This window comes from Embiotoca jacksoni, unplaced genomic scaffold, assembly GCF_022577435.1.
Source record: "Embiotoca jacksoni isolate LCO1_2020_lvr unplaced genomic scaffold, fEmbJac1.0.p SCAF_33, whole genome shotgun sequence".
Classification (NCBI taxonomy): domain Eukaryota; kingdom Metazoa; phylum Chordata; class Actinopteri; family Embiotocidae; genus Embiotoca; species Embiotoca jacksoni.
The window spans coordinates 2245232-2265380 of NW_027185385.1; the positions used below are offsets into that span (position 1 = coordinate 2245232).

At 43.0% G+C, this 20149-nt stretch overlaps 1 protein-coding gene across 7 annotated transcripts in view; it reads right to left on the minus strand.

The window, feature by feature from the left end:
- arhgap32b (Rho GTPase activating protein 32b) overlaps nucleotides 1-20149 on the minus strand; it is a 99855-nt gene that overhangs the window by 54037 nt on the left and 25669 nt on the right. For all 7 annotated transcript variants that reach the window (XM_069165144.1, XM_069165148.1, XM_069165147.1 and 4 more), the window contains 3 exons: nucleotides 8513-8621; nucleotides 1802-1896; nucleotides 1420-1504 (listed from right to left, as the gene is read on the minus strand). In XM_069165144.1, the coding sequence (XP_069021245.1) occupies nucleotides 1420-1504; nucleotides 1802-1896; nucleotides 8513-8621 (289 nt within the window). The remainder of the gene's footprint in view (nucleotides 1-1419; nucleotides 1505-1801; nucleotides 1897-8512; nucleotides 8622-20149) is intronic.

Genomic DNA, 20149 nt, shown 5'->3' on the forward strand with positions numbered 1-20149 from the left:
CTTGAGAACAATAGCCAACTTAAACTGATTAAACTTTCCATCTTTACACCCTGAATGCAAATAGACATCGTCAACAGCACCGAGTCAGTCCTGTCCCCGTCCCCTGTCCTCCAGGGATTGAACACCACACCTGCAGAAAGCTGAACATCTCACAGGGGATTTTGTTCAAAACAAGAAAGAAAAACAAGTCAAAAGTGAAGCAGCAGACACCGACATATCCGTTTTTTAACCCGTAGTATCACCAAAAATCCTGGTTTCTACAATCGAATCAACACATCAGACCTCCTCAGAGCGTCATGCTAAAAGGAGTCTTTCTACTTTATGCAGAAGATTTGAAGTCTGAGGCTCCTGACAAGAAGACGTCACTACGGTTTTGATTTCAGACTTTTCAGAGCTTCAACTCAGATCTTTTTTGTAAATGTTCTGCTTTTGGTTACAGTTTGTTTACTGTACACTCAGACAGCAGACAAACTATGCAACAGTTCCTCCAGCAGAGTGTTTCCGAGGATCCACATTTTAGCTCTGAAAACATCAGCACCTCTGGAAGTACCAAGAGATTCAGACCCAGCGGTAGTGAGCATCATCACCCTCACCGATGGAAAAAAACTAAAAATTCATCAAGTGAAATATCTAACATACTTTTATTTCCTTTCCATTCTCAGGTATTAATTTTTGATTACTTTAACTTTTTAGATTTTGCTTTACGCCAATTACAATTAAAAGAGGAAAAGATGATTTTTAAAAACAGTAACTGTGATACAGAATAAAGATATCTGCCCTCGGATGGGGGCTGGAAGTGGAGGCACGAAAAGAAGATATTCACTTCCTAGAAAAGTGAAATATTTTAAAGGAGCGGAAAAAGATCCGAGATTCAAAACTCTGTGGACTGGGAGAGCAAATTAAAAACTCTTCAATGCAAAAAGGATCTGAGAGAAAAAGAGCTGCAGCAGAGGTGAGATGATAAAGTCAAGATGTGAAGAAATGTCAAGAGTTCAGCTTGTGACTGTAAAGTGAGCCGAGGCCAGACTTTAAACTGTGGTGAGGTGAGGGAGTCAGAGAGGAACGAGGTCGGGCTGTAGCAGACGGGATACTTCACCAAGATATCAAACAAATGCAAATCATCAACCATCTCAAGATGTCAACAGCAGAAAGAATTCTGCTTGACATCAATTGGAGAAGACGTTTGATTCATACTTCTGTCTTTACAAACACCATCTCTCCGTTTCAGCCCGAACACTACAGGGGAACAACTGCAGAGAACATGTGAAGTTCAAAGCTTCTGCTGCACCGTGACTGACATCCGTGCTGCTGGGATTTTAAACAGAAATGTTGAAACCACGCTGCTCTGAGGACGATCGGTCTCGCCCCAGTTTGGATGTGTGTGATTAGACATTCTGGAGAAATGCTCCGAGGACGTACCTGAATCGTGCCGAAGTCGACGTTTTCATAGTGGAAGTGAGCGCACTCTGCCAGTTTGGGGAAGTGACCCTTGGTGAAGCAAAGTCTGGAAAAACACACACACACACACACACACACACACACACACACACACACACTCCGTTGAGCTTCCCATGGTAGCACCTTGGAGTGTGTATGACTAGTGTAAGAGGCAGAGGGCAACGCAGCGGAGGGAGGGGAAGGAGGAGGAGGAAGGCACAGAAATAGACTGAGGGAATGGAGAGAACTCGAACAGGAAACAGAGGCGATCAAAAGTCAGTTAAGAGCAATAAATAGAGATGAAGAGCGAGAAGGAGAGATGAGAGAGGAGTGTGTGTGTGTGAGAGTGTGTTTGTCTACTCACTTCTTGACATTCTTGACCTTCATGCTGGCCGTGCTGCTGCTGCACGAGCGCATGAGGGGCTCCGTCCTCAGCTCGGGGATCTCTGCGCTCCGAGCCTAAAAGAAAATCACAAACACAAACATCAGCGATTGTTGACGTACAAACACATCTGTGCCGCTGTTAGAGTGGCATTCATGTAACCAACAGGCTTTCTACTGAAAGTTTATTCAGGTTCACAGAAGATGAAATGTCTCCGTTGGTCTCTGTGCTGTGAACATGTCGGTGAGATTCAGGACAACCTGAACACACGACACGATGAGATTCAAATCAGCACCGAACTCATCAGAACGATGATTCAATCAGGACGTTCAGCTCATGAAATTCATGTCATCCAGTTAATGAGGTTGAGCAGGTCAAGTGGGACATTTCAAAAGCTATGTGGGTTTCCATTTATCATGACAGCGCTGTGGAGCACTACGCTGTTTTATTTGGATGAGCTGACCCGTCGCCTGCTGGAGGACGTAGATTCACGATTCATAAAACTTGTTCAGTGAAGCTTTTCTTTGAATGACATCTTCTTCCAGCTCATCCCTTCCTTTCCATCTGAACTCATGACCACACAGACAGCAACAACAACACAATCATCCTCCAGCTGGTTTCACACTCCTTGCAAAGGAAAGACCTGCAGTGCCGGTTCTGATTCGCAGTCGACAGAAGTCTTGTGTGAGATGTGTTCGTGTCCTGATTAAAATCTGTTCCTCACAGTCACATTGTTTACTCTTCGTTAAAAGGTTTTACTTGTCTCTATACTGAATTTAGCACGGTTGCTTTAACGGAGTGACTCCTTCACATTCACCGAGGTTATTCGGTCTGAAGTTTACAGAAAATAAAACACTTGATGGAGGGGCAGAGGCTGATCTTTATGGAGGGGAACACATGGTCTGGTCTGCTAGGAGCTCAGTGGCTTTGTGTTATGAAAAGCACTGTATAAATGCAATACATTATAATAATGAAGATTAATATGATTACTATACAACCCTTAAGGAAGTTCAAAATCCTTTGCAACAATATCTGAAGGTAACCCATCATTTGTAATGAAAGAGGGTTTTAAAGGAATAAATTATTCAGTTTAATGTACGTTTAGAGTCAAGCAGCTGAGATGTAACTGAGGTGATCTGGTTTGAATGGACAGATTCTTTAGAGGATGAACTGCACTGTTTGGACATCTAATGTGGTGCATTAAAGCATTGTCAGATCATTGGAGGAAAAGATACGATTCCCTTTGTTTTACAGAACACATTCTTATTTCAGTGCAATGAATAATATGAAGTTTGAATAAAAACGTGCGTTTTGATAGGGGAGCCATGTGTTACTTTAGAAAACCACAATAAAACAAACAACCCACATTTTGCCATTTTTTTATTCATTTGGGTAAAAATCAAAGCGTTTTGATGTTGCTTCACTTTGACTGAGAGCAGTTCCGCAGCCAGAGGCTGACTTCCTGTCAGAGGGGGGGGTACACTCATACGCCCTCTTTCTGGGTACGTTTACATCGTGTGCAAAACTAATAAAAACCTGGGATATCTCTTGGGTACACAACAGCCTGTCAAACACTCAATATATAAAGATGTGGCGTCAAAACATACTTGTTTCTCTTTATGGAGCTCCGTAAAGAGGCGACAGAGGCTGGATAAAGACCGTCAGAGCATTTCCATAACAACAGCAGAAAACAATCATGGTGCTGGCATTGTTCAGCCGGAGCTTCAGGAAGCTGGTCAGCATGAGTGTTTCAAGCACAACAGAACCTGAATGAAAGGACTCGGCTTTCTGTTGGTTCATATTCAATAACACCAAACTGCATGGCTCAGATTGTAGCTTCCACTTCTGTTAAAATTTCATGTGAACACAACACATGAAATCGACCTGCGGAGCTTCAAACGTCTGCAGACTCGTGTGGAGTTCATCGAGAGTCTAACACACAGAAGGAGAAGGAAGTTGGAACATCTCCTGCTTCACCACGAAATCTGCGACACACCGGATTGTACGGCTGCATCCCGTCTGAAAGGTGCTTCCACAACCGGTCATGAGATAATCAGCCTTCGCCTCAGCGTGTGCTGCAGACGTCGTGACTGAAGGCTTCACAATCAGGGTTGTTTCTGTTTTTCCACCATTTACCACGACTGGTTCCGAGTTGGGATCGGGTCAGAACCAACCTCACTCATTCTGACGGAGCACTATCATTAAACCCTCCCCGACCACACGGAGGAGTCTGGGTCAAGATCTTCTTTCCATTGCAGAAACTTTTTGTTTTTTACTTTTCACAAACCCCATGAAAAGTCGACTGTATGTAGAAACATCCTCTGATCATTTCTGGGTCGGGTCAGAACATCCACTCCACACAGGAGTCCACCAACAATCAGCTGCAGCCTTTTGAAGCAGACAGACTTTATCGGTGGATGTATTCACTGGGGAGGTCATATTTCAATAATCTGACAGCAGGTTGTTGAAAGATAAAGAAGATGAAAGGATTAAGAGATATAAAACACATCTATGGGAAAATAATTAAAAGAAACAGCACCAAACTTCTGGCCGAGTGAGATTTAACTCCGATAAAGACAAGGTGGCCGAGAAGTGAGAAAGTTTCCTGTATGCAGCGTGTGACTCCTCAGCCAGACGGTCCCGGACAGGAAAGGTGCTATGCAGAAGAGGTCAGGTTGTTTTAAGACGGCTGACACCACCTCTGTCCGAGGTGTTAACGGGACGAAGCCGACGGGTGCGACAGCAGGCGTTTACAGGCAGCACTTATTTTAATTCATTAACTATAACTCTAATCCTGCAGGAATGAGTGGAGTCATCAATGTGTTGATCGACAGAAAAACAACTGAGCGACGGACTGTTTTGATAACCGACGTATCGTTGAAGACTTGAAAACTTGTGTGGACTCGCTGCCTAAATTTCACATCAAAGATTCGTAAAGACTAAATTGTTTTGGAGCGCTGCAGGAAAAGTTGCAGGAGTGTGGACCGTCTCATCAGCTGACCGGTCACCGGTGACCAATCAGCATCCAGCAGTGATGTCACCTGTTGGTTTGTGAACATTATGAATCCTCCAGTTCAGATTCTGTCCGTCAACATCTTGCTAGTTCGGAGCAGGAAGTGACCATATTTGGACGAGCTGGGGGAGGAGCCAGCGGTGGATCTGACCGATATTCTGCATCGGCCTTATTTTTCAGACCTGGAAGCTACGAACAGTTTTATATACAGTCGGTGTTGTGACTCGGCTTGTCAAGTCACCAGTGGGCAGTTTTAGAACAATTAACAGCAGCTAATCAGCTCAAAGCAAAGTCAGCTGGTCGTGTCAGTTACAAACTGTCAGCTGATCAAAAAGGGAAAGAGGATCACCTCAATTTATTAGTCATGTCTGTTTGACACAAGCTCCAAATTCTGGACCCACTCGTATTTTCATCAAGACCACAAATACAACTCTTGCACGTAATGCACCATCCATATCCTCGTTCATGTTTAAAGAAGATAGAAACTATATCCAGCCACAAAAAAACTGAAAAGCCGGCAGTTAAATCAGAGGTACGAAGAGTTGTAGCTGTGATGTTTCACCGTCTCGTCTGGCTGCTTTGGTGCAAACCTGCAGGAGTCGTTTCACATCATCTCGTAACAAATCTTTGGTCTGAACAGGTCTTTATTCTGGTTTCTGTCACAATAAAGTAAATATCACTGGCTGTTGGACTGTCGGTCAGATGAAATAAGACGTTTTAAAGACACCACCTTGGACTTGGACAGTTTGAGACGAAACAAAACAATTATTGTAAAAGACAGTTGAGATTTATAAAATTTAGGCTTCAAACGAAGCAGCGCTGCTTCTATGAAAAAAACATCCCTGATGTAAATGCTAAACGCATCATCACTGAAGCACCCTGGCGTTGCAGGTCTTCGTGGAGGTTTTCTCTGCAGTCAACACAGAATAGGATCTTTCCTACACAGTCCAACTGTTGGTGTGACAGCTTACTCTAAGTTGCTCAGTGCTTCTCATCACCTCCTCCAACCACCAGAGGCATCCATAATGCATGCCGCTCCAGCGCAGCACCGTCCCTCCCCAATCAAATATTGAACAAAGAATAGCAGACATGCAGTATTAAAAGCCCCGCCTCTCCGATCAATATTCATCGGCCTGGTGAGATTGTTGTTTCTCTCTCTCTCTCTCTCTCTCTGTTGCCTTATCGAACTGAGCACTTGCGATTGGGCTCCCAACCACGCGCCAACCACGGGTGGCTCAGCACGTTACCATGGAGACGGCCTCATTTTCACCGTGCTGTTGATGCAAGAAACCGAAGACCCAAATCCAAAAAATAAAAAATAAAAAAAGGGAGGAAAGGAATTAATGAGTGATGCTGTCTGGTGAATGGAGAGATGAGCAGGTCGATGACTGATCTACGCAGAGTTTAGAGTCGACGGAGAGTCAGGACACCGGCCGCCACCCGCATCAATCATTAAGGTGTGATAATGTCTCAGAACCAGAGACACAACTCATCGACACACGGGCTGGAAAACAGACGCTGATAAGACAGTGACGGGCAGGAAACAAGCTGATCGGGGCGGCGTGGAGCTCCTGATGGATTCACATGTCACGGTGGATGATTCAAAACAACGAGGTCAACTCCAACGACCAACGCTGGGAAGGAACTGTTAACTAGGGACAAACTACGAATGCTCGAATAGTCGTTTTAATTTCCAACACCATCCCTACATGCGACTGTCGTTCTTCCTTATTTCCCCCGTTTTTGAAGGCGCCCGGCTGTAATGCGTTACTCCCGTCAGAAGGTGGCAGTAATGTTCCTAATAGCTGCCTTTCAGCCGACATTAAATAACACGGGGAGAAGAAGAACACGCTGCTTTCAGGGCTCAGCAGGTAAAAGTATCCCGGTGAACATGAGCAGATGCAAACTGTGCAGGCAGAACTAGCACACAACCCTCTCACCGCTGACCACCCTTCATTAGAGAAGCGCCGAGCAAACGGAAATCTCTCTATACTCGTGTGTGTGTGTGTGTGTGTGGGGGGGGGGGGGGGGGGGGGGGAGATTTGATTACAAATTGAATAGTTACGAGTGAATTTGGAACAGTAGTTTTGCTTGAAATGGCCATCCCTTCGGTTAACAGTCAGTTTGTCCTTCATGTGCTTCTGTTCAAAGTTTTTCCAGTAATCAGACTCAGCAGATGAAACAAGTGAAAGCTGAACTCTCTTGCCTGCAGATCACACAGATAACAAGGCTTTTGTTCTCCTTTTGTTTAAAGTCAGTGATGTCTCTAATCCTACCTCTCCGTATCTAACTCAAAGAAAGAGAGATTGTAGCTTTTGCATCACTTACTGGTCAAAGCATCGTCTCGTCCTCCGAGTCTCATCACACCTGTTTGTCTGGAGGATCGGAGTCCTCTGATAACTTCCACTCTGTGATTCACAACTTCGTAAACTTATCGGTCAACCAGTCAGCTGACTTTTCTTGCCTGCATTTGTTGTGGGTGGAGAAGTGGCTCACAAGAAAGCATTATTAAACTGATGTGGTCCAACATCATTATTTAATGCCGTGTTATTAATATTCTGTGAGGGGGAATCTCACTCTCTGGGTGAGTTACAGTATGAGTGGGCAAGGAAAAAAAAAAAAAAGGCATCTCAGGACAAACTACTCACACGATGCCATCACAATCTATCTGCATGGTACTCCAGTTATTAGGTCGAGCTCCTCGTGCCTTCTATCTGCACCATGAACAATCTAACAGACATCTTTTTATATGATTTATATTGTACAGTTCCAGTTTTACATCAACAGTGTTATCGGTCATCTCTGCTGTTTGTCTTCGTCATTTATTTTTATTTTTCTCTCTACTTCTTTTTTATTTCTTATCTTGTGTGGAAGCCAAAATCATGATAAACAAACAAACTTGAATTTGAGTCGACTGAACACTCAGTCTGCCATGTGAGCACTTTTTAGATGATGTCATCGTTTCTCCTCCTCATACTAAAAAAAAAAAAAAAAATGTCAGTGAAAGAAACATAGGAGGCTTCAAACAGAAAGAGGAAGCAACAACACTCCTGTGTGGAAAACAGGAACTGAGATATGTTTCGTACAGTTTGCTGGTGATCAGCTGCAGACAAACCTCACTGCCATGAAACCTGTAGACCACCTCAGAGTGAACACCCTGACAGATGCTCGTCAGCAGCAGACGGATGAAATCCCTCCGTTATCCTGGAGGTGAACGTGACATCACAACGCCTTATTTCAAGCTCTTCAAACTAAATTAGTTTTCGAACGGTGCTGCTGTGGGAACGAGACGCTTCTCGGCGTGCAGCTGCCCGTAGATCTGCTGACAGCCTGCAGGTGAGGCATTCAGGGCACATCTGTAAACTACAGCTACACAAAACCACCTGGGGTTCACTCTATCCCAGTAACTTGCACGAGTCTCTGCATGAACACCGAACCATCCACCTCAACAGATACACCTTCAACCTGCTGGCAAACATTACATATCATCATGGTTTCAGCTCTAATCTTATCTTTTATCATAAACAACCAAATCTAAAGGGAACTTCTCTGGTGTATATACAAAAAAAAAGGAGAAAGAGCTAAAACATTTTTAAGGTGTTGGGCCACTGAAAATCTACAAAGCAGCCAGTGAAACTGATCTACAGGCCAAGTGGGGATGTGAAGGATGCGTGTCTCACCATGGCACTGATGGTCTCCTCCCAGTCCGGTCGCTCTCTGGGATGGATGTGAGCCAGTTCAGGCACGATGTCGTCGTCCTCGTCCAGGTGACGTCCAGGCCTCAGGCCCCTACAGCCAACACACACACCACACGCACACACCACACGCACACACGCACACCACACACACGCACACGCACACACACACACCATACACAGAGAGAGAGAAACTTAGAACTTGACCATCACTGACACATTTGAGAAAGAAAAACAATAAATTTTCCACATTTGAAAAACTTAAATTATCACGTTTTCCACTTTTGCTTGAGAAAAATGTGCTTATCAAATTAGTTGCTGGATTTTTTTTTCTTTCATTAGTTAATTGATTATTGATTATTATTGGTGTCAGACAGCAATTAAATTTGTGGATGAGATGTTCAGATGATCAGATATTATAATTTGTTATTTTCTTTAGATACGTGTGTTGCTGTCGCACCACGCGTTATTATAGAAAGTTCAAAAGTAAGACACAAAAAACTGAGTGGATGTTTTGGTTTTAATTTGCAGCCCAAAGCTTCAGGTAACAATCACAGGTGTCAGCTGAGTCATTCATACCTGCAGGGATCCCCACAGGGTTGAACGGCGATATAATACTGAGTATTTAGTAACTTAAAAAGCATGATTCATTTTTACATTTTAATGATTCATATTGTGCAGCGCAGGAAGTTTTGAAGATTAACTATTTTTCTACAACCTGTTTCATGTAACTTTAAACGTAATAGTGTGGATTAGAGACTGCTGCTCAGACTGAACATGCAGCGTCACCGTGGCCTTCAGGAAACGTTCGTGGATACGTTTCACAATTTATTTGACATTTTTCAACATTCTCAATGCATCAATACATTTAGTTGCAGCTCTACTCGTGTTGAAATCCTTTCCAGAAATAAAAAGCGTGGCGTGTCCCTGCAGGGCGCAGTTCAACACATCTTTCATGTGATGCAGTCAGAAACCAGGACATGAACTCTGGATAACATCATGAAGGTAAATCTGAGTTGGTGCTGCCTTCATATAATCTGACAAGACTTCAAAGGATGCCCATGTTTTCAGAGAGCCTGAGAGCAGCACAGAACAATGATGGAGATGAAACGTATTTATTCTCACACACACACACACACACACACACACACACACACACACACACACACACACACACACACACTCTCACTCTCACATGAGTCGTATAAAGTAGAGCAGACAAAAGAGCAAACAGAAAATAAAGAGCTGTGTTTTAGGGCAGATAGAAATGCCTGCGAGACGACAGCATCCAGCCGACGCTGAGACGACGTCTCTGCACGGAGATAATTGGACTTCAGGGTCGGAGACACCGAGTCAAGATGCAGGGAAGTAAAGTTTAGCAACCAGTACTTCTCTGAACTCCCAAACACTTGTACACTACAACTCACTGAACCTTCTTCATCATTCAGTCAAACTACAACACTCTTCCTCAGCTTAACAATGTACTGTAAGTCCAGAGGAGAATCAAAAAACAGACTTACAAATACAAAAAAACTATTATCTATACTTAAAAACACGGTTAGCGCAATTATAAAAAACTGGAAACTCACTTGAGCCATTATTTATAATTACTAGCTAGTTTTGATGAACTTTAAATGACTTCATGTTAAAAAAAACTCACTTTTTCTTTTGACTTATGGAATCTAAATTAAAGAAATTCTTTAATTGACTCATTCAGTGTCTGTTAAAAATAATGCACTCTCAACAAATACAATGACATCATTATGGAAGATTAACATAAAAAGAAAAAGCAATTACATCGTCTGAATGGACTGTATTCCTTCTAACTGCAGCAAATCCCAAACATGGTCCTGAACACACACAAACACCGACAGCCCGACTCCCAGCGGACCTCGTTAAAGCCAGTGAGGCAACAAAAGACCACTGAAACGATTTAGAAATGCTGCAGACACCAAAAGGTCATTAGCATAACATTGATTAGAGCGGACTGAGCGAGAGGTCGGGGAGAAGAGATGCTTCTACAGGAATGCAGCAGGAGGTGAGCGTGCATCAGTATTCACAAACCCTGAGCAGGCCTGACACTGAAATGTGGGACTGGAGCTGCAGTCAGCTCCGAGTGCTGCTTATTCTGACCGATACTGACCAGTCACCTGGTATCTGCAGTCAGACATTTAAATCTGCAGCAACTCGATTTGACGGCTTAAAGGTTTAAAACCGCATGTCGTTTGAGCAACATCAGCACCTCAGGTACGTCATTATATGATTTATGATTGCAATGCTTTGCCTGCATACATGGCACTTATCACGAGCCAACCAGTTTAGTTATCCAAGACATACCACAAGAGTGATGCTGCAAGCTGAAGAAAAACAGGCTAACTTACAGAAGGAATTTAACTTCTCAGGTTCAGAAAACAAGAAATGTTTCCGTAGCTTTGCAGATTCATCAGCTGAATTTCGCCACCCAAAATTAGACGTTGCATTAAGTCTTAATTTCCCTGTTTTTCCTCCTGAACTCTGACTGTGGGACGAGTTAACTTATTGCAAAGGTTTAGAACAAACTCTTTTCCAGAGACAACCAGCTGCCCGGCAGCCTGAGCTGGAGCTCGATGGGACGATTGGAGGATAACTGGTGGGAAAGTTGAGCTTCATCATGTTACACAAGCTCAACCGGTCTCACACTCAGTTCTTGGTAGTGTTCAGGAAGACTTTTTCCAAAGTGTGATTGTCACTAATGCATCTTACTGTTGCCAACAGCTGAGATCAATGTCATGTTTCATCCAGAAACTCTTCTATTCTTCTCCAATATTTCCATCCTTTTGGCAGAGCTACTTCCAAACTGTGCTGAAAATACTCGCAAACAATATAAATGTTCAAATCTCTGGTTTCCAGAGGATTAACAAGCGATACTCCTACAAGAAAATGAGATACTCTAGCTTTCATTTCCTTCATGGGAAGCTTTCTAAAACTCCCTCCAGGTCTCAGTGATGCCATGTCTTTCCTTTAAAGCAAACATTTTCCAGAATAAATGACAATCCCTTTTACTTTTCTTCAATTGTCTTCTGTCACCGGTGCTCCTTACTTCCCTGGTAAACACACACAATGAGCACTTTGATTGGAGACACATTAAAACTATAAATGCACTTCCTGTTTTATGCACATTTTCAAACTGCACATAAAAACTACAAACATCGACATTATAAGGTGGAAAAGTTGGACTTTGCTGGAAGAGTCCTGATATTTCTTTAACAACAGTGGATATGAAGCACATTTGTTTGCATTTGGAAACAACCTGGAGACTAAACTGTACCAGTGTGAGAAAACGGGAGAAATGTTGAAAGAGCAAGAAAGAAGGAATCTGGAGCTGCTTGTACACACAATCGATTTTTGTTTGTTAAATAAATTATTATTCATGATTAATCTGAATTTGTAGAAAAATAGAGTGCTTAAAAATAACCTTTATGTTGCACATGTGGTACAAAAGGCAGAAATTCCACAGTTGTTTTTTGTAGAGTTTAAGACTGCCGTGAGATGTATGATAAGAAATAAGTTGTGAGAAGGCTTGCAGACTTCTCGGGCCACTAACTGATGCCCACAGCCACACTGACCCTAATGACACGCTACGAGCACCACTTACCAGGACCGGCCTGAGAAGTACCGACAGTGTGAAGCACTTTCAGACGACCGAGCTTCAACATTCAACATTTCCCTTGCCGAGCGTCCCCTTCTCTGTGCAGAAGTGCGGTTCGCTCCCAGAATTCCCAGCATTCCTGGGTGAGGAGGCATGTGAGGAGAAAGGAAGCGCTCTCCCAGCACCTGCTCCAAACACTCCCGGCCAGAAAACCCTGCTGATCGGGATCAGTCCTCCCGCCTGCCCCTCTTCTACCACACAAGATAAGAGAAGAGGCTTCCTGAGTTCAAATCTTTCTCCCTCCGAAGGCGTGACAGACGGATGGAGAACGCTGCATTTAAAACACTCTGAAGGTTTTCAAGTGTTTTCATCAGCCTCACAGTGTTTGGTGCGTGAAAGCAACAGCAGCTGAAGTTTTTGCTCTGAGAATAAAAGCCATGAAAGTCTCCCTGCATTTATCCTCACCGCTTTCTCATGTGTCTGCTATTCGTCTGCTTCGCCACTCGAGCCACTGAATGTCTGACTCAACATGTGCTCGGTCCCAAACACAAATCACGTGGGAGGTTTGGACACTAATATTTCAGCACGGTTGCCACGACCGGTTAAGTGCAGGTCTTTAACTGTACGTGGACTTCCAGGACTGAGGATGGAAGAGAGGAGTTCTCAGAAATGAATGTTGAACAAACACCTAAACTCTAAAAGTTACATCAGCACAACACAACAGGAAGCCCAAACCATGCAGACCGACTTCCAGCTGACGAGGTCGTTCCTGCCATTTAATGTGCAGCACCTTCAATCAGCAGGTCATTTATATCAACTTTAGTTTAGAGTAGAGGCTATTCTTGTTGTTGCTACTGTAAAGGACACAGTGCATTATGGGGCAGGCTGATAGTTCAACATTACAGGAGGGGTGTGGCCAAGAATCTTTCCTTTTATTGATTAAACTGTCAATTATTTGCTCACCACAGTTTCTCAGAGTCTTGAGTGACGTTTCAACCAGCCGTCCAGTCAAAGTCACATAATAACACATAATGACAGCAAATGCTCAAAACTGAGATCAGAGTCATATTTTGCATTTGATTCATATAACGTTGAATAGTCTGCTAATCAGCGCAGCTTTATATTAATGACCAACATATAAACCAAGCACTGACTGTGGAAGTAGGTCATGGGACAAAGCTAGCATTTCCTGACAGAGTTTTTGTTTTGTGGTTCCTGCATTAACTATTCAGTTGTTTTCATTTTTAATGAATAAAAATCATGACCCATCTCTGCTTCATGATGGTGAGATCAGGGACTCGTTGCTCTTCTTGTGTCTTTATGACTCTGATTAGATGTTTGGACTCGTTTATATTGCAGAATGAATTTGGGTCGTTCTGCGAGATGATAACAATCAACCCACCCGAAGAACCTTTTGGACTCAGGAGAACTTCCTCCATCCATCCCATCACCGGGCGTTCATAAGGTGTGTTCGGTTGTGTGTTTGTGTTACGGCTGACGGATTAGCGACTCAATGAGCCCAGAACGGCAGCTGAAAGCCAAAATAACAGAAATATTTCATATTGGAAGCATCAATCTGCGACTGAGAGTCAGTTTAAAACTGTAAACGCAGCCAAAGCGCAGAAACCAGTGTTGCCAGCTTGGGTGTGATCACTGTTTATGAGAGCAACTCTTAAGAGCATCGCATGTTTTCTGTACTGGACTGAACACACATGGATACATGCCACTTTTAGACCTGCCAATAATACCCTCTGGAGAATATCATGGCGCTGGTCTGATGAAAGAGATCTCCAGTGAATGGAGACTGAAGGCTCCACAGATATGAAATACCGTTTCTGTTTAGTTGCAAAAATTATAATCGATAATAATTCCTCCAGCCTGAATAAACTACGGCTGTCTGAGGAAGGACACTCAAGTAAAACAGCGTATTCAAGTTTCTTCGGTGACTTCAGATTTTCAACTATGAAAAATAAACGTATGATAAATTTGAATATGTTTTGTGACATTGCTGCTGTGTGCAAGTTCAATAACTGAACATGAATCTTCAAATCTGAAAACAAACACCTCGCTTCATCTTTAATACAACTGCTTGATACCAGTGTGTTGTTTCCTCTGGCTGCTCTGGGAGACATACTGGGACATGAGTAGGAGCACATGTTGGCCAGGCCGTCCAATATCAGAAGAAATAGCTGTGAAACTTATTTCCAGGTAGATGCTGCTGTAATGTAACCGAGTTTCTACGAGCGGCCTCCGGCTGAAGCTGACAGGAGACGTTTTGAGGGTGAAATTTCAGCCTGGTTTTGGGTTCTCTGCAGTCATTCAATCAGAGGAAGGTAATGAACACGCTGGCTGGCAGAAAACTGACGTAGGACAGGTGAAGAAGGTGTAGCTTCGGGAAGGAGATGCTGACTCAGCCAGCTGGAGATTACTATCAATGTTGTCAATAGGATTCCTTTAATTTAGTGGAATATTGACTAATGCTGTGTTGCAGATGTTGTACTAGTGTTGCAGATGTTGTACTTGTGTTGCAGATGTTGTACTTGTGTTGCAGATGTTGTACTAGAGTTCCAGATGTTGTACTAGTGTTGCAGATGTTGTACTAGTGTTGCAGATGTTGTACTTGTGTTCCAGATGTTGTACTAGTGTTGCAGATGTTGTACTAGTGTTGCAGATGTTGTACTAGTGTTGCAGATGTTGTACTTGTGTTGCAGATGTTGTACTAGTGTTTCAGATGTTGTACTTGTGTTCCAGATGTTGTACTAGTGTTGCAGATGTTGTACTTGTGTTCCAGATGTTGTACTAGTGTTGCAGATGTTGTACTAGTGTTTTAGATGATGTACTGGTGTTCCAGATGTTGTACTAGTGTTCCAGATGTTGTACTAGTGTTCCAGATGTTGTACTTGTGTTGCAGATGTTGTACTAGAGTTCCAGATGTTGTACTAGTGTTGCAGATGTTGTACTTGTGTTCCAGATGTTGTACTTGTGTTCCAGATGTTGTACCTCTGTTCCAGATGTTGTACCTCTGTTCCAGATGTTGTACTAGTGTTGCAGATGTTGTACTAGTGTTGCAGATGTTGTACTAGTGTTGCAGATGTTGTACTTGTGTTGCAGATGTTGTACTAGTGTTGCAGATGTTGTACTTGTGTTCCAGATGTTGTACTAGTGTTTCAGATGTTGTACTAGTGTTTTAGATGATGTACTGGTGTTCCAGATGTTGTACTAGTGTTCCAGATGTTGTACTAGTGTTCCAGATGTTGTACTAGTGTTCCAGATGTTGTACTTGTGTTCCAGATGTTGTACTAGTGTTTCAGATGTTGTACTAGTGTTTTAGATGTTGTACTAGTGTTGCAGATGTTGTACTTGTGTTCCAGATGTTGTACTAGTGTTGCAGATGTTGTACTTGTGTTCCAGATGTTGTACTAGTGTTGCAGATGTTGTACTAGTGTTGCAGATGTTGTACTTGTGTTCCAGATGTTGTACTAGTGTTTCAGATGTTGTACTAGTGTTCCAGATGTTGTACTAGTGTTCCAGATGTTGTACTTGTGTACTAACGCTCTACTCTGAGTATATCAGTGTGTTCTCTCTGTCAGTACAGAAACATCAGAACACTACAAGTTCCAGGATGAATCACTCAGAACGCTCCAAACAAGAAGAAGTGTGAAACTCTGAACACTTTCCACCCTAAACAGTCGCCATCTTGGCTCCGTAGAGGAAGGGGCGGGGCCACCAATGTAAAGGATTTTCAAATTAAAAGCGTGTGAGGAAGCTGCAGCTGTTCCTGAACACAATGTGTTTGTTCTCCACTGCTGCTGGACAGAAGAATCAGTGTGTTTATTGAGTGTTAAACAGAGAACACAAAAACACACTGATTTCTGGGTAAAATAATTAAAGCTGCAGATGTTCTGGAGGGTGATGTGTTCACATGATGAGGTCATTTCCTGTCAGTGTGATTTGAAACAACACTACTCAAGTACAACACAGTCAGAGTCCTGACATGGAAGAACACTGTGTTAGTGTACTGAGAGAAGTTTGTCCTCTGGAACGCAGCACAAGACTACAGATGTTTGAGCCCTGATTATCCGACTGTTGCATCGCTCTCGTCTCCTTTGGTGGTGAAGTAACTTTGTAATCTTACTTCGTTTGCATTTCCCCTCCCTCACGGCCCTGACCTTGCCCTCGCCTCTCTCCCTCAGTGTGTCCGATAAAACGGAGACGTTCCAGTTTGTCCTGCCACACCGCTCAGTCAGCAGCTGTTTGGATTCATATCATGTCCTTCCTCTAATATTATGCACCTCCAGACAGGAACACACCTTAAAATACCTGCAGCATGACCAAACATGCATTTTGTTCACCTGTGCACATCTCTTGGTACGGTCCGTTCCTAAATGAGGACAAACTAAAAGGAGGACCAGAGATCCTGCCTCTGCCGGAGTCCTGCTGCTCCCCAGACACGAGACACAAAAACCTGCTTCAGGTTAAAGCTACAAGCTGAACCAACACGGTCAGGTTGTTTGAAGACTTTTACTGGCACTCGAATGAGTCAAACCAACAACTCAGCTGTAATGACGTCAGCAGTGAATCTGCTGCAGCTGATTGATGGTAATTATGGTAATAATTTGGTTATTATCCTCGACTTTGATTGCCGACGTCTACATTTTGGCGGAAGACAGCTTTCGGGAAACAGAGACGCCGTTCTGTTACATTTGTTGATGTTTGGAAAATGAAGGACCTGCTGTCTATATGCTGTGCTGCTGCATATGAATCTGTGCTGAAAGTATTAACGACATAAAGTAAGTCGTCTCAAACACAACTGGCTTTATTAACAAAACTAACTCCTCATTTACAATCAGAGAGGCTCTGCTCCTGTTTTCATCTCCAAATAAAACTGGAGAAACAGGAAGTGACGTGGTTTGAGGGAAATGTGTTCTTCACATTAAAATGATGATTAAATGTTTGTGATCAGAGGAAGTGATTCCATATTACTGGATGTTAAATGAGTTTTCTCCACACGTCCAGTTGTCAGAGACGTCTCTTTGTTGGTTTCATCCAGCAGGTCTATGTGTTGAATGAACATGAATTAAACAGCATCTAAAGCTCTTATTTTGACAGCTGATGTCGTCCTTGTTTCTATATTCCAGTCAGAAGATTTTATGATTTTAACTTTTATCTCCACGGTTCTCTCAGTTCAATCAATACATATAAAAAGATGAGAACTAAAATATTTCTGTGATGTGCAACATTTATTATCACAGGAAGTGATTACATATTTATTAATTTTATCAGGCAGTGCTTAAAAAGAATAATTTTGCAATTTGCAATTTTATGCAAAAAACACCTAAAGAATTACGTTGCAATTTTGAAGAAAATCTGCCCCAAAATCAAATATTTTTGATCGCAACAATCACACAAAAAACAGCTCAAAATCTTGGAGGGACTGAAGTATGTCACTACTGTAATATCTGAATAAATGTGAGATAAGTGGGTCAGTTTTTCTGGAGGAAAGTCATATTCTTTTACAGAAAATGAGGTTGAGACTGTTGGAGTCATTTCTACTCCGAAGGAAAACACCTTAAAAACAACAAGCAGCAATAAACCGAGAGAGAAGAGAAAAGAGGAATGAAGCTGTTAGCAGGCCGCGGACGCCGTTCAACCTTCTGCATGTCCTGGATCTCATCCACAGCCAGCAGTTCAGCTCCCGTCCCACAGAGGCGCTTCATCTGGGCTACAGATGGCGTCGCAGACAACACTACCATCCACAGATGAACTGGTGTCGTCCTACGAGGGGAACTCCACGCAGTCGGCTCTGGACTGTTGTGGTGCCCTAAAATCAGCGCTCACGCTCGACTGGAAAATGTCTTATTGTCTCCATAAATATGATTCTGCGGCTGAATGACTGAACATTTCCACGGACGTGGAGAACAGGGATTATTTCTGTAATGGGGAGCTGCATCGGTGTCCGTTCATTGAACAGCATCATGGTTGTTGTGTAGCATTGATTATTAGAGCACTAAAACATGGAGGAGCTGTATTGGAACAAATAGTAATTTATGGCGTAGCAGGGAAACGCTGGTGGACACAATACTCTCAAATATTAATGTTGAAGTAACATATACTTTGTAATAACGTCTGGTTTTCAGTATTTTGCTTCTTGTAATGTAAAATTCCTATCATGTTGAATTATTAGAAAAGACTTTAATTTCTTGCCTCAACTATTTCGGTTTAATAAACTGAACAAGCTTACTGTTGCTCTGCCTGACTGCACAGAGCTGATAACGAGAACCTTCGTTAGTCTGCATGCCAACGTATGTCCCTCTGCATCCGAGTTACAACATTTTTTGTGAGCGTTGGTACGTGTGCATGTGCAGTTTCTCCATGGACGTGAGCACAGAGTGAACATCACATTTTGTGTAAAACTGTAAATAAGATGAAATGTTTCAGAAAGTGTGAACGAATAATACGATGAGCCGGCGAGGTGTTCTGAGTGACGTTCACATTTCAAGAGGGGGCGGAGCTTCACTGTTCAAGACCGAAGACGGCTCGTCAGGTCAGGAGACACCAGGTGGGTTTTCTTTGTGTCACCGTGAATTGGTCTCCCAGAGTCAGACTGTCAACACAGAGTTCCACTGGGACCTTCTGAGGCGTCTGAGGGGACACATTCACTGCGAACCACGTGAACTGTGGCGCCATGGCAACAGGCTTCTCCAACCTGACAACGTGAAAATGACCTCGCAGAAACACAATCCACACCTACTCACCAGATTTGAGTCCCTGAGACTTTTTTCTGTTCCATAAAAATTTCCAATGAACTTTGATGTTTGCTCTCTGCTCAAGTTTCAGGAAAACGGGAAACTGCATGAGTGGTCACAAAAACGGGTTTAACTCGTTTAGCTGATGTTGATCAAGCAAAACAACTTTGAGTACTCACGAGCGTCCGTGAACATTCGTGCTGCGTTCACGTGCAACAGGAGTCCCAACGTTGTGTTTTGTTGTCCCCTTGTTCTTCTCTGTGACTGAGCCCGATGATGTTGAAGTGGTTCCAACAATGGGAGAGTTTCAGCGCACATAAAGTGGTGTATCGCAGTCAATGCTGATTGGTTAAAGGTCACTCCAATAGTTTCACATCTAACCTGAGGTCTCCGTCCATTAAGATGCAACCACAAGCCTGTCAATAATTCAGTGAATACGATATCTGTCTATGAATGAGCTCGAGTCAAGTCCAGTCTCACATTCACATGATCAACTGCAGACAGAATCTTTGAGCTCCACTTCACTCTGTAGTGAACTACTACAACTGAGGAGATAATCCTTGTCTCACTTATTACATATTGAATCTCCTTTAAAAACTATTTAAGCCATTTAAAGTTGTGACTTTGAAATCTTAAATTTATCAACTGTGTGAGCAAAAGCTGCAGATCAGACGGTGATAGTCAACAACAATATCCATGGAGAGCTGCAGAGGTTTCTACACCTCCACACTCATAGATGTGTTTATCCCAAACACAACCACATTCCTCTCAACTCTGATTCTACCAGTGCAGAGATTCTGCTTAAGGTACGGTCCTTAAAGCCGAGGGACTTATGAGGGACACACAGGTCAAAGCAGCAATCTCACAGGTGTTGTGACATTCAGCTGTAAAGGTGCTGGGAGCAACATTTCCCATAATGCAGCACAACAGTATCTGTGTCTGGTAATTCCCCCCATCCATCAAACTCTGTCCACCCAGTTTGTGAAGCAAATCTCAGTCGCGCATGCCCAATCTAAAAAACTATATTAAAAAAAACTCCCTGATGACATCACCATTACATCATCAGGGTTACTGGCACGGACTTAACACAGCAGAAAATATGATGCAGCTGTTTTTAACATGGCGGGTAGGACGAACCAGGTCATCTGATCTGAAAATGGGTGGAGCGCCTCCTAAAATCACAACTTGTTCATCTTACTGCATGTTTAGACACAAAAAATATCAACTGAGTTAGTAGCTTTGAATCAT